The 16,241-nt window shown below is 38.9% G+C and overlaps 1 protein-coding gene across 5 annotated transcripts in view; it reads right to left on the bottom strand.

The window, feature by feature from the left end:
* Nucleotides 1-16,241, bottom strand: part of LOC126263670 (sedoheptulokinase-like) — a 179,039-nt gene that overhangs the window by 130,243 nt on the left and 32,555 nt on the right. For all 5 annotated transcript variants that reach the window (XR_007546887.1, XM_049960804.1, XM_049960812.1 and 2 more), the window contains 2 exons: nt 13,056-13,317; nt 11,019-11,278 (listed from right to left, as the gene is read on the bottom strand). Coding sequence is in view for 4 of the 5 variants with exons in the window: in XM_049960804.1 (XP_049816761.1) it covers nt 11,019-11,278; nt 13,056-13,286 (491 nt within the window). In the remaining variant the exon portion in view is untranslated. The remainder of the gene's footprint in view (nt 1-11,018; nt 11,279-13,055; nt 13,318-16,241) is intronic.

Here is a 16,241-nt window from a genome sequence, read left to right as displayed (position 1 = left end):
TATTTTTCTGGATGAAAAGGTCTCTGAACTTGGCTCAATAAGTTTGTCACCTCAAAACCACATGATTTCTACTGTTGTGGAATTGAAAAGTAACCAAGCATTAGCAGACTGTAGTAAATAGTGAAGGATAATATATTATTGATGACTAAAATCTCTGTTATGTGTTGATGTAAAAACACTATGAAGTTATGCGCCAACCCAGTAATTAAGCATCCACAAACTCAGCCTTAGTAGACACAGCTCAGACGATAGCTGAAGAGACCTGCAAGTGGTTCACAGCTAACAGTTCAAGTCTTTATCTCACAAAGACTCAATACACTTACTCCATACTGGTTTTTGTAGCTGATGATAAAAACCAGTTTCAGCTGTGTTATGACTGACTGGACATGTGCATGTGTGTGAGTTATGTTTTTATATGAATGTGTGTGTATATGTTGTCTAATTCAGAAGAAGGCCTTTTGTCTGAAAGCTTACTTGTTTAGCAGTCTTTTGTTGTGCCTGCTGCAACTCAACATCTTCTCACTTAGCTTACGAAATGTGAAGATAGTGCACAGTAGTGTAGAAACTTAATTTCACATTTCTGGCTATAAGTTTCTCATTAAAAAATGTTCTGAATTTCAACCTCTACAATCTCACAGGTTTTTAAAATGTCATTCTGCAACAACTTGTATACAGTACCTGAGGAGATTAAGTTTCCATGATTTGTCTGTGTTTTTTTAATGTATACAGTGATCTGTTCCACATCCCTGAAGATTCTCCTTCTTGATAGGTTTTGTGGAACACAATGAATGAATGAATGAATGGCCAGCACTGTCAATAAGTGTAACTTCCTAACATCATTGGTTCTGAGCACTATGGGACTGAACTGCTGAGGTCATCAGTCCCCTAAAACTTAGAACTACTTAAACCTAACTAACCTAAGGACATCACACACATCCATGCCCAAGGCAGGATTCGAACCTGTGACCATAGCAGTCGCGCGGTTCCAGACTGTAGCGCCTAGAACCGCTCGGCCACTCCGGCCGGCTAACATCATTGGCACTGAACATATTAAATCCATGGTTAATGTTTATATTTCATATGGTGCACTATTTTGGCATTCACAATGTTAATTATAGTATTTATCTTTCTCCTGTGAGCTGCTGTAGCAGAGTAATTCTTGTCATGTTCTTGCATTCAACTGCAGCTGCAATGATGCTTCTGCACTATTATATTCTGAATAAATGGGCATATTATTTCATTTATAAATAGCATCTACAATCATAAGCTGAGAGTTACCAACAGCAGATGCCAAAAAGGATATCATACCATCAATCACTAAACTTTTTGTTATGTTCACAAAGAAGCACAGAGAAAAATGGCCACTGGTGCATCTCCATGAACTCCCTAAACACCTTGCAAGTACCATGTGCTGTTCTCTTTGCATAAAATGTACAATTCAGGTAGCAGAAAGGTTTTTCAACCTGAATCAATTGTTAATTCCATGAATCTACTCAACAGACTTACTAAAGAAGAATTTTGTTTTCTTTGCAGTAATTTCCCTTAAATTGCTGAGCATCTTCCAGTATCTTGTCACTGAAAAACCAGCGGCAGTCACTGATATATCTAGGATTTTTACTACCAACAAAGAATGTCAGAAACAGCTTATAGTCTGAAAACCAGACTATCCTCAACAGTACCTGAGACGGTTTGTACACGGGTGAAGTGGTGACAAACACAGTTAACACTGTGTTTTCTAATGAACCTGTACTGCTGAATGAAATTCTGCTCAGATACGGCAAGATGACCAATGTTTCCAGGCTATCTGGTATTTTACTATTATTATTATTATTGTTGTTGTTGTTGTTACTATTATTTCTGGCTGGTTTCTCTCCTATTCAGAGTTTCAAGGCATACTCTGCTGTTAGGAGCAGTCAGTGCAGAAAAATGTGTCCTTAGATTATTTAGTTATTTTTGTAAAAGTTCTCAGAGTGATGGGTTGATCTCTATGTAGAACACCTGCAGTTCTCTGATGAGCTGAAATGAATGATGACAGATCGTTGTGCAAAGGTGCAGGCATGTTACTATGTACTAGTATATACAAAAAGAATGATTGTGCACAGTTGTCGGTCTCTATGATTAGCTGAATCTTAGTATGGAAGGAATTAAGATGTATAATTTATTGCAAAGGAGTCGATGATATTACCTAATTATGTAAAATAACATCAAAGTATCGCATAAAAATGGAAGGCATCAAATCTGACACATAAATTGTTCCTGCCTTGAAGTTTTTCTTGTAGTCTCCACTAGTCTACTTGACAGAGGGTTTCTCACAGTGACATTGTCAAATTATGCACCTTATTATCAGTTAAATAACAAATTAGTACTACTAAGCACATGTCTAAAAATTCACAAAAAAACTTGCTACTAAAGACATGTAAGAAGTCCTACAAATGCACTGGCACGAAAACGGGAATGTCATTAAGGCTTACAAGATTATTGGAAGTTCCAAGTTGGCACTTCTTCAGGTAATGTATAAAATCCTTTGGCTTCATGTACAATAATCAGACTTTTTTTACCTCCATAATGAAAGAGGAAATTTTGTGAAGGATACCTGTTATGCAGTCTTGTTAGCAATATAGATAAGCTACCAGTCCACCTTGCAAAATCCAAGAGTTCATTGCTGCATCATGGGACACCTCAAATAGTATGCTACAAATAACAAGCTATGGTTTCAGACTGAAGGCAATACCTGTATTGGCAAACTGGAGCTTTGAGTCAATCTGTCAGGTGTGCTTGTTTGGTACAGATGGGATTTCTTTGCATCCAAGAAGCACAAAGCAAAGTTCAAGTCCTCATCTGGCACTCTGCTTAAATCTATCAGGAAAGCCATATCTTAGGTTTTATATTCACATGGTTGGATAAGATATTTTCATATTGCTTAACAAAGTAATTAGAGAAACTCCTACATAATTTTATAAACTGTATGTAGAGGAAACCAACTCTCCAGTTTTGGATTTTCACCATACATTATGAAATATGTTCAGTTATGCACTGAAAATAAGACTGAACATTCTGCCACAAAGAGACACTTTTAGTTAAAATGTTTAAAGTACTAAAAACATCCTATTTTCTATATATGCAAAGAAAAAACAATTTGGCATTTCTATTTAGTTTGGTGAAATAATACCATTATCAGTATCAAACTCTAGTAGTTTGTGTTCATAAGGCTCTCTGAAGAACTCTGAGAGGCTCAAAATTGTAATTGGTTACTGTGTTTTTTTACATAGAGAAATGAACATATGTATGGTATATCTGCAGTATCACCATGTCAGTTTTTGACAAAATGAACTTCCATTACCTAAAAGCAGATGTTAATTGCTGAGTTTTCTTTTCAAATAAGGAATCTGTTGAAACTTGGACACACAGCACAACCAAGAAAGGCAGCACAACTTTATTAGACTGTGGCATGTGTGCCAATCACCATAACATACACTGAAAACAATAAGATAAGCCAAATGCATACAAGCAGTAATACCATGATAACTGAGTATGATCACAGCGCAGGAGGGTTTAAATAGGCACTTGCCCGAGGTGGGCTCTATCAGAAGTTCTCATTATTGCTTTTCCTTGGTGCACTCTTGGGGATGACGACACACTGCTAATCTGCATGACTTTCAAGTGCACACTTTACTTCATTCATCTTCCCTTGGGGAACAGCTTGGATTCGTGAGATGTAGATGGCGTCTTCCTCTGCGAGGCTCCGACCGAGATGATGTGCTAATACTGGGATCTATGATCGGAAGTACTTGGGGCGCATCGTCACAGTCCACCTTATCATGTCAACCCATATGGAGATATGGGTGATATTGGCATGAGCTCTATGGCCACATCAGGTTCAGCAGGCCCTGCTGGTGGTGGTGTCCCACAGTTGGCAGCTGAGGTAGAGAAGATGGCTCTGGTGTGGACGGCGGCAGCATCAGGTGATCCACATCAGGTGATCCTTCGAGTGATGCAGACTGGTGTGGCAACGTTGGTGTTCCCGCCAGGGTTGTCCAGTCATCTACACACAGGAGCAACTGGTAGTAATGACGTGCACAGAGGCCCTCCTCCATATGGACATCACAGAGACAGTGGCCACAGCATTGGGGGATCACTGCAGGAATCCATTTTGGGTGATGAGTAGACCCACGTGTCCAGACAGCCACCCTGGGCTGGAAATGGGACAACAGTTGCACGGGTTGGTGATCCTGGTCAGACCACAGGAGATGCAGGATCATCTGGGGTTGACGCCTCTGGGGCAGTTCAGTGGGGCTGTTGTCGCCAAACAGCATGAACTGATAAGAAGACAGAAATTGATCCAAGGAAACATCAAACAGGGAGTGAATCGCATACCTTTTCACCTGTGTTTTGAACATTCTAACTAACCTTTCAGCCTCACCGCTGGACTGTAGGTGGAAGGGTAGGGCAAAAATGTACGAATCCCGTGGGCATTGCAGGAGGAGACAAACTCCTGCAAAACAAACTGAGGGCTGTTATCAGAGACCAAAGTTGCCAGAAGTCCTTCAGTGGATAAAATTTTCAACAGGGCTGCCACGGTGGCAGAGGCTGAAGTTAGCAGGCAATGAACAACATAAGGGAACCAACAGAATGCATCAATTAGTATTAGCCAGTATGCATTAAGGAAAGTGCAGGCAAAATTGATGTGGAGAGAGTCTCAGGCCTGTGAAGTTTGTGGCCATGGAGACAACGTTACCCGCAGGGCAGCTGGCTATGATGTGCATTGAGTACACGCCATAACCATATGAGTGATGCTGCTGTCCAAACCAAGTCAGAAAACATGAAAGCAGGCTAATGCCTTAGTGCGTGACATGCCCCTGCACCCCAGTGGTCAGTGTGCAGGAATTGCAGGATCTCTGAACAGAGAGCAGAGGGAATGACTACAAAAGGAGCTGAATAGTCTGTATCAAAGAGTAGAACACCATCAATGACAAGAAACAATGCTGAAACACATAGTAGTTACAGAGGGGGGTTAGATGCCCATAGTGGAGGTGCCTCAGGCCAGCCACATTGTACACAATGTATCACTTTCTGTAAAATCAAATCATTAGTATGAGCCTGCAAGACCCAAGCACTAGTTATTGGAAAACCATTGACAGTCTGTGGAGCACAGTCATCAATGTAGAAACAAAGTAACCCTTCCTGATCAAAAAGTGGGTTCAGACTGGCCGGAAGACAGGAGAGCAAGTCAGCATTCACATTTTTAGCTATGGGGCAGAAGTGAATCTCGTACTTGAGCTGAGAGAGGAACAGCGCCCAACACTGAAGACAATGCGCTGCTTTGTCCGACAATGGCGCTGAGAGGTTAAGCAGCAAAGCTAATGGCTTGTGCTCCATGATTAAATGGAATTTTACACCATACAGGAAAACATGAAATGTCTTTAAGGCATAAACAATGGCAAGGGCTTCTTTCTCTATTTGCGAGTATCTAGTCCGAGCCAAATTAAGTATTGACGTGCTTATGCAACAGACTGCTCGGAGCCATCAGAATATTAATGAGCTAACACTGACCACAGGCCATGCTGGGATGCATCTGTTGCTAACACTAAATGTTGACCCGGATGGTAGGTTATGTGGCAAGGTGCAGATTGTAACACAGACTTCATTTTGGAAAACCCCATTTCGCATGCTTGCAACCAGTGGATAGATGCCCCCTTATGCATCAAGGCATGTAATGGTTGTGCAACGAACACCGCCTCTGGCAAAAACTGACGATAATAAGCAATCCTAACTAAAAGCACCTGGAGTTCCTTGACTGATGTAGGACATGGAAGAGCCACAATGGCAGAGAGATTCTGATGAAGGGGTTTGATATCAGTACTACAGACCTCAAACCCATGATAAACGATAGAACGCTTAACCCAGCAACCTGTAACACCAAAAAGAGTGTACATAAGTTATTGAGATGCTCAGCAATGGAGAAGCCAGAGATCACAATATCATCAACATATTTGGCACAGCCAGGTTCAGACTCATATGTTGTTCAAGAAACTGTTCAAAAACCATCGGGATGCTGGCCACACCAAATGATAACTACAAGTATTGGCACATACCAAAAGGCATGTTAAAAACGAAGAGCCACTAAGAATCACCATCAATGGGAAGCTGCAAATATGCAACATGAGAGGTCAATCTGGGAAAAATAATGACCAACAGTGAGCTTAGCAAAAAGTTCATCAGGGCACATCAAGGGACACATGCCAATAATAGACTGATCATTGACAGAAACTTTGAAATCACTGCAAAGGTGTAACCATCCTGATAGCTTCTTGACAATGACTAGGAGGGTACCTCATTCACTGGATGTGATTGGTTGGACAACACAAGAGGCTGTGAGAGGGTCAAGCTCCACCTCGACTTGGTCACAGCCTGAAAGGAACGGGATCTGGCTGAAGGTTTAATGATAATTTGGGCTTTGAAATTATTCGCACAACCCAAGCCCACATAAAACAGAGCAGAAAATTCAGAGCGTAAGGAGTTGAGTTGTGTATAAGGCACCTGATCAGAGACAAGATTAACTTCATTGGAGACAGTAACCCCAAAAAGGCTGAAGGTGTCCAAACCAAATTTTTTTGTGCATGCACAGTTCACCACCAGGAAACTCAGCGGATGAACCACAGATTTATATATGATGGGCTGATAAATCATCTAACATCAGCATGCTTTGTTTATTGTAGGTGACATATGTACATGACACAGGTGCTAAAGGGGGAGTACCAAAGTCAATTTACATTAGAAAGTTGAGTAATGACATAGCAGCAACAATGTCAATTTGCATATGCAAAACCTTCTGATAAACCTTGATATCAATAAAAAGCTTACTGGGTGCAACAGAGATTGCTGATACACAAATGACATCCATGTCAGCGTCTGCAATAGGCTGTTGGAATTTTGCATGACAAACATGTGGCCCATTTTGTTGTACTGGTGGCAAACGGTCCACCAATTGGGGCATCCTGTCTATCATGAGTGACAAAACATGATGGACAAGAGGGAAGTGTGGAGCACTTGCATTGTTGTTCATTACTGGTCTAGCTGTGCTGCTGCTGCTGCTGCGACTGTGGCTGCCACAGTGAGCTGACCCAGCTTTCATGATATTCTGCTCACACACAGACCACTGCCACCATATCACCCCCTGTGAATTGTCCAACAAACAGCAGGGGGAAGTGGGTTCAACTTCTGCAACCTCACTTATTGATTCAATTTAAGTACCAACAGCCCTCAAAAGGTCAAAATATTGTGCAATATTCAGAACATTGTAGAGGGGAAGGTTCTCACATTGAAGGTCCTGCTCACCAACCTCATGATCGGGAGTCAACCAAATGATTGCATCACTAACTATTTGGTCAGCATATGACTCCTTACGTGCACCAGTGACAAAGTGACAACAATGGCTTAAACCGTGAAGCTCAGCTGCCCATGTTTTATAGGAATGTTCTGGTTTCCTGTGACACCAATAGAACTCAGCTCAAGTGGCAATGATGTTGAATCCGTTTACAGTAGTATTTCGGAAGAAAGTCACACACATTACCAAAAGAGAGTGAAGACAGGTCCTGGAGGGGGGGACAGTTGGCACGGGAGTTGATACATGCGAGGTGATAACAGAGACAAAAAAGGCATGTCATAAGGTAACATGAGTCAATCCAAACACATGAAAATGCTGTCGCAACAGTTTTTTGTGGGCTTCCCATTCTTTGGCAGACTCATCCTAAGTCAGAAATGGTGGGGGATAAACAAAAAAGGGAAAGCAACAGATGAAACATGAGGTGCAAGGGGCAACACGGCAGGTGATGTAGATTAAGATGGAACTGAACAGATCAAAACTGAGGCAAGATTTTGCAATAAGTGGCTTTGATTGTGTTGCGCTGTGGTGAATGCCTCTTGCTGTGGACTGAGACGCTGCAATGCTGCAGTAAGAACCACTTGCTGATCAAGCACCCAGTGTAAAAACTCATCAGTATCACCATCAGACATGGTAGACGCAATGGAGAACCAATCAGAGACTGAAAACCATGTGGAGAACAATCCTATACTCGTCACTTGTGTTGCAACTTGGATACACTACATAGCAAAAAATGGTAGCACAATCTTATTAGACTGTGACGTGTACACTAGTAATCTTGACATACACTGAACACAATAAGATAAGGCAAATGTATGCAAGCAGTAATTATATGATAACTGAGCACAAGCATAGCATGGCAGGGTTTCAATAAACACTTGCCTGTGGCGGTCTCTGTCAGAAGTTCACAGTATTGCTCTTTCACAGCGCACGCTCGTGGATGACAACAAACTGCTAATACACACTTTATTTCAGAATCACTTGAATTTATGGTGTTCTTAGCAAAACATTATAAAATATGTATAATGGCTATATTATAATTTCATTCATTCTCTTCCGTTCTCACTGACAAGCGTACCGATGCACAATTTGTTTTGCGTAAGACGTACTAATGGGACAAAATCAAAATAAGAGATGACCAGTTTTGGCTTTCAGCCATCACTAGATCTTACAAAGAACAGTGATGCACAGGATGCATAATAGAGAACAAAATCAGTCCTAAACCTCACTGTTAATTTTAAAATATGATGATGCTTTTAAAGCCAAAACTGGTCACCTGTTTAAATAAATCAAAATGTGACCAGCTTATCTAGATATCAAGTCACTGGTCTCTTCCATAGGTACAAAAGATCTCATTTAATGAATAGCGCATTTTCTTGGCAGTAACCAGTCATGTGCTTCAACAGCATGCAAAATGGCATATAATAAGCCACTGTAGATATGATATAGGACTTGTCAGATGCTATATTTTCAAGACCATTTCCCTGAATGTAAATTTGCTCTGCTGTCTTACGCAGTGGATGTTTCTTTTTCTTGCTGTTGTAGGTGGAGAGGTTGTCACTCAACATGTTGGACTGATGTTCTGTTAAGTACATGCTGTGAACAGCTTGAAAAGCACCAGGGAAGTCAAAACAGGTTAAAGTTTACTGCCATAATCTGACAGCTTTTGCTATATCTTGAAGATTTCAACAAACACTATGAATTCTTTTTACAAGCGTACATTAACGAGATGTTAAGGTAGAATAATAGAGCACCCTTGCTTTTGGTTCATCTGTGTATAGTGCAACATAGTTTCAGCAATTATATGATAAAATAATAATTCAAAAATATATTCTGAAGAGAAAATACATCTAATAATCAAATAAACTGAGAGCCCTCTCGATGACTACATAGGGATTGTGGGGACAAGATGAGACTAATTACAGCAAGTACAGAGGCATTTAAGCAACCACTCTTCCTGCACTCCGTATGTGAATGAAATGGGAAAAAGCCATAATAACTGGTACAATGGAACATATGCTCAGCTAGGCACTACACATTGGTTTGCAGGGTATGGCTGTAAAAGTAGATGTAGATGTAGAAACAACTAACTATGTAGCAACTGACTGAACATCTAGAAAAATACTGCTTGGCACTGACAAAAAATGCTTCTATGTTGCACTTTGTCCAGATACCAAGTAGTTTTCTTGTTTGCAAATGATTAATCAAAATCTAACTAAGGAATACAAAGCAAGTATACCATTGTAAGTTACATTTTTCAGTGTCTTGCAATGAGAAATATGCTCCACAATGTCACTCCCGCATATCTCAAAGTAGTGTTCTGCCATCTGCCAAATCAATGAAAAGTCATTGTGCATTATTATCTAATACCTGCTTCCAACAATCAAAGAAGAATTCAAGTGCAACTCCTGTCCACCTAACCAATTCCAGTCCTAGCCTGTTAGAGCAGGCTCTTCCAACACTGCCCCCTGGAGCACCCATCAGCTCATCCACAGGATGACCCTGACAGTATGAACTAACATGTATCTCAGTGTTACGCTACTGGCCAGGTGACTCCACTGCACTGTGTTCATGCATTGTTCTGTTGCATGTGTGGACCTTCCACCCACCTCTGGTGATGGACATTTTGTCCAAGCTATGATTATGTAGGCTGCAGCCCAACTCCCAAACAGCTTGTGCATCATGTGTCGCCCACCCCTGCACACATATAACTGCAGGTACCTGGCTTTGATCATCCTTATCCTGAATCTGCTTCTGCCCCCTTCCCAGAACCTATCCCCAAACCTTATTTCAGTTATAGTTTTAGTGTGTATGTTCACATCTGACTGCCCTTGGACCGCTTGTATCTCGTTATATATCCTCTACCCTAGTATATGATGTTTTCTACTCAGTGCCCACATGCAAGTGTATCACTATGTTCAGATGTGCCCCACATATAGGCGATTTTAGGAAGAATGGAAGTTGCTGACACATTGTTTCTACATCATTTTTACATGTCTATCTACTGCTCAGCATTTGCGCTATGCTGTGAGGGATTGTCTTCTTCTCAAACCATTGTTATTATACAAATTTTGTTTGATAAACAGTGAAAATATCCCTACATGTTTCATTCTACCTCAACAATGAGGTGTTGTTTGAGTGGTATTGTGGATGGACGTAGAGCAGGCACACCTATAATTCAGCTGACTGCCTGCTGTGATCTAGGAAATTAATACTTAACATTGATCAGGTACATCTGAGGATGAGGCATAAAGTCCCAAAATTGATCATGAAATAATAAAACAATTCTAGCAGCCTGAGGCTACTTTATTTCTTTTTATTACTTAAATGCCCGCGTTCCATCAGTCCACTACCTGTAAGATGTGGGCGCATAATACTTAAGATGCTGGCTTATCCAGGGCATAATTGTTCCAGTATGGCTTATCACAGAAAAATTTAACTTCAGCTGACAGCCCACATTTTATCAGGCAAGTCTACATTGTGAAACTATGAAGATTTTCTAAGGAGTTCTGAAAATACTTTAAAATCTACTAAGTCTAAAATTAATTAAAACTACTAATGTTAAAACAACAACAAAGTTAAATCCTTTTAAAACAACATAAAAATATAGGTATGAAAAAACAGCTTATTCTGGTACCTGTTGCGAGCAATCCAGAACAGTGTAGCACATCCATAGCCAGAATAAACATGAAGATGTGACTGAGGCTTTGGCAGTGTAGCCAGGAACTGTGGGTCACAACGAGAGTCTTGCCATGTATATAGTGCCGATACAGCTTTGGCATTAGCTTCATATCTACAACCGGTAAACACCTCTGTTCGTTCCCAAGCTTTTTCTCCTTCCTGACTAGTCCACAGCATAACACCATGCATCTGTCCACAAATCCCAATACGCTCCACCTTAAATGTCAATAAGAACAATAAGTGAATCTCAGAAAAACGTAGAGCACCTAACCTAAAAATTATGCACATTCTCACTATTAAAGCACTACTCAAAACACTATATGCAAGCCAATGGCACAGTAATCTGTCTGCATTACGTGTATATGGGTAACAGCTTTGTGTTTAGTAGTAGGATATTGGCTGGTGCTGTGAGAATGATGGAAGACAACACAGATACTTAACTTGGTTGGACTGTGCTGAGATATCATCTACTAGAAAAATTGTGATGGATGGCCATTTAAAAATGGAAGGCAAAGTTAAACAGAAGTGGTCAGGTGGTTAATGTATATCCTTCTGTTGTCCATAATATGTTGCAACAATTTTTAAAATCCAGAAAATTCAGCCTCAAGTGGAAAAGGACTGCAACAAGTTCCAGCCCTTTTCCAAGTTCCAGTCTCCAATACGTCCAGCTGTGCATTCCAAAGAATAGAACCACACCCCATCCCAGTATTAGCCTTTTCTCCAATTCAAGAAGTGTATTATCAGAAAGAAGAATGCTTCATGAAGTTAGTGTTTATGTGAGGTGACCAGTGAGATCTGTGTCATTCATCACAGTAGGGAGTATTTGCAGTACAAACACGGACACTAGACAGAAGATCAGTACTGGTGTATCTTCTTCACAGATGATTCCCTATTCAGCTTTAATACTGATTTGGCAATTTCATCCATCAAAGGACTGTCTCTAGGCACTACAGTGTCTGCATGCAAGTTGATATATCTTTAGATACACGTACATAGCTCAATGTCTTTCCACGTAGAACTGGCAGATGTCTTTTTTGACAATTTTTTCACATTTTCTGGATATCCTCATGCTGTGGCAGCAGCCGATTACATTAACCAACCAAATAAAATCAGTGGACCCATTGGTTGGCTTCAACATGACTATCTTCACAAGCAAACAAAAAGTGCACCCCTTTGCCAGCTTGATCTCTTGATCTGGATTGCTTACAGCATGCCAGAGAAGCTGCCATGTGATGCACTGGCATTCATAATACTTCTCCCCAAGCTCCTGACTCAGTGGGAATAGCTCTGCTAGACGACTGGAGCTTAAAAAAATCTTTAACTGTGTCACATATGGCTATTTGGAGTAATCACACATTACATGGATATGATTTATGCTCTAACAAACAGACACATCAGTTTTTTTCATATGTTTCAAGTTAAAAAATAAGTTTTTGTCTCATTTTGTACTTTCACATGTCATCATTGCCGTTTTGTGTGGTCCACATTTTGATTAAATTTCATCACACTCAAGAGGCTACTTCTGAGTCATTTGTTGAAATAAAACGACTTCCATTGCCAACTAAGCTGTATTTTATATAAACAACAAGGATTCTTAACAAGTGTGTTACAACAGTATGCCGCAGACAGCAGGATTACATATGTAACATGTGCTGTTGGCTGACAGTCACTGTTGTCAGTTAGAATAACATTTTTGAGTTGTAATTATTTTTGTTTTTCCTTGATTTTTAGAAACCAACATACAATATCATACTCATAATTTACAATCAGTGTACAAAAGAAGATATAGAATATATTGTACTTCTGATTAGATAAGTCTTTAAAATCTTAAACTGCATACAGAGGCATCGCTGTTAGAAGTAATTCAGCATATTATGATTACCTAACAAATTCACTTATATACATTTGAAACAGTAACTCATTAATTTCTAGGGGCAATATAATTGCTAATACACCCATAAAATAAATGAAATGTACACAATTAAACACTCACATCTTTCAATTGATCCTTTGGGAGCCTAGATATGCAAAAATTCAATGCAGAAATAATTTTAGGTACATTTTGCTTGTTTCCTTCTGACCCTTGGTCGCTAGGCACATTTGCTTGAGTATCTTTTGCCTGCTTAGACAATGTCTGTTTCGTGGCTGCATCAACAATGCAGACTTTTATAGATGTTGTTCCAATATCAATACCCAAAACTAATTTCCTTTTGACTTCAGACATCACGATTATTCTCTCTGGACAGTCTATTGATCTGTTAAACAAAACAGAGACTTTTAAGAAGCACCATAATACAATATATTATTGTTGAACTCACAAATGAATGGCTGTAAACAATAGATATAAAGTTTTTTTTCATCTGGAAGAACTACTTGTATAAACAACAAGATACAATTTTTCACTGAAGAAACTGAAAGTTTCTACATTTCTGAGCTTAAGAGGAAAAGGAAGGTAAGAAAGAATATAAGGAGCTAGAAAAGGCAAGATTCAGTGTAACTAAAAAAAACTATAAAATATAGATTTTACTTAGGTAGACACTACAGGCACTGCTAATAAATAAGCTTTCAGGGCACAACCAGTAAAGGCATTTCTTAAAATATTAAATCAGTAATAATTATCCATATTAGAAATGTTTGTGAGACTCATTCTCATTTTGAGCTATCACTGCAACTGGTCGAAGACTGTTATCTGTTTATGAAATGAGGTCATATTTTACCTTTGGAGGAGATATGCAACCATGATGTCTAAATAAACTATACAATTGTCACATTTTAATTTACCTGGACATAGAACTGGTTTTGATTTTACGGCCATCACCATATCATAAAAATTCAGCAACACACAGTCAAGTTTATGACTACACACTCTTTCTGTCACTGAATTTTTAACTGATTATGGCTGCAAATCTGTAACAGGTTCTATTTGTTCAAATAAATTAAAATGTGAGCAAGACCACACATTTATGTATGTAAAGATAAGCATATGACCACAATTACAGTTCTCTATGATATAGTAGAGATCATACAACTCACTTAGGAAACTAGATTATTACTAGCAAACCCTGTAATTGCTAAATATGTTTTGGAATTGGTTGTACGTCATAGTCTGCTTTTCCTTCCCCCTTCTCCCTGTCCATCAGCTCCTCATCCTCTCTCTGTCCATCTCCCCCTCCCCCTATCTCCACAGCCTTCTCCCTCTTCTCTCTGTCCATAGCCAACAAAAACTTGACTGGGAATTTAAGTTGCTTAAAATAAATGGGTAAACTTGTGGGGATCATTGGATCATTGGTATACTGGATGTGAGAGATCTCTCCTGCTGCTGGAAATATGAGGACAGTAGTTTTATTGAGAGTATTTTGCATAGTTTTAAACTGCAGATGGATAGCATTACAGACTTTCACACAATAGAGATTCCATAGTAGTGTCCTAATCATAAGGCAATAAGCCATACATACCACTTTCACATTTTGTGTTAAAAAGTGACTATGATAGAAAACAAAACAGTACACAGTTGTGTTCAATTTTTATTTAAAATTATATATAGGGAGGAAGAATGTATATGGGAGAAACAATATGTCTAATGGTTTAAATGCTCTACTGTTGTAGTTAAAACTGAAAGTGAGAAAGAAAACAAAACAGCACACTTCCACAGCACAACATTTTCTTTCTCATAGTCAGTTTCAACACAAAACCTATACATTATTGTCTAAGAAATATACATAGCCTATGCCCATTTGAATCTTTATTAGAATATTGTGTACAAATTTGAAGCATGTTGGCTAGCAATTTTTCCTTAGTTTCAGATTAAAAAACAATACTCGACCAAATTTCTTGGCCTGACACTTGATGCAGAGTGAAACTGGTCTGATCATGTAAATGAAATTTGCAAAAAGCTATGTACTACCATATATGTCCTAAGAAAACTGACACCTTTTTGTAACATCACCACTCTCAGGCAAATATATTTTGCACTATTTGAATCCCATCTAAGCTGTGGGATACAGGTATGGGGATCCAGCAGTAAAGGTAATATGAAAAGTGTACTTATCTTGCAAAAGAAGACACTTGGAATTATGGGAAAGAAATGTGCCAGGGAGTCCTGCAGAAATTTGTTTAAAGAATTTAAAATACTAACTATTCATAATGTGTATGTACTGAAGATAGTCATTATGGCAGTAAACAGTAACAAACACTTAATAAAGAAATACATGATCACAACACTAGAGGTAGAGAGAGACCCCACATCATCTCTCATAGAACAACACTTTATGAGAAAAGCCCTCGCTTTGCAGGCATAAAACTACTGAATTGTTTCCATCCTAATACCTCCAAATTGCCCATTACAAACTAAGAAAGAAATTAAAATTGTGGCTCCTAAAGAATCCTTCATATTCAATAGATGAGTGTCTAGATTTAGTACACTCATATAATGGAAGACCATCTATCTAAAAATATATGTAATCTCAGATCATAGACTGTGCCACAAACTGTAGATCCCTTAATCTAAGTATTGCAATAATAAATTGTCCATATATGTAATATTGTTCTCTCAACTAAATTCAGAAAAAGTTGTGTAGATAAAAATGCCAGGCAATAATATATAACTCTAGTAAGTAAGGCTCTGACTTATCTAGAAGACTGGACAAAAAAAAACTTTTTTTGTGTTGATGTTGGGTCAAAATAAATAAATAAACTTCTCTATATTTTAGCTAAGACCCATATTATATATTACATATATTTTTAGATAATAAAAATATATAGTATATACACATCCAAATGTTCATTTGAATATCGCATAAAAATTTGAAGTAAATTGGTCAAAAACTTTTTCAAGACTTTTGCTAAGAACATTTCCTGTCTATATACTATTAGATACATACTTTATGTCATATACAGGGTGGTCCATTGATAGTGACCGGGCCAAACATCTCACGAAAAACTACAAAGAACGAAACTCATCTAGCTTGAAGGGGGAAACAAGATGGCGCTATGTTTGACCCGCTAGATGGCGCTGCCATAGGTCAAACGGATATCAACTGCGTTTTTTAAAAATAGGAACCCCCATTTTTTATTACATATTCGTGTAGTATGTAAAGAAATATGAATGTTTTAGTTGGATCACTTTTTTCGCTTTGTGACAGATGGCGCTGTAATAGTCACAAACGTATAAGTACGTGGT

The sequence above is a fragment of the Schistocerca nitens genome, chromosome 1 (assembly GCF_023898315.1).
Source record: "Schistocerca nitens isolate TAMUIC-IGC-003100 chromosome 1, iqSchNite1.1, whole genome shotgun sequence".
Classification (NCBI taxonomy): Eukaryota; Metazoa; Arthropoda; class Insecta; order Orthoptera; family Acrididae; genus Schistocerca; species Schistocerca nitens.
Note: the sequence above shows the minus strand (reverse complement) of the source record. Positions and strands in the feature narration are given on the sequence as shown.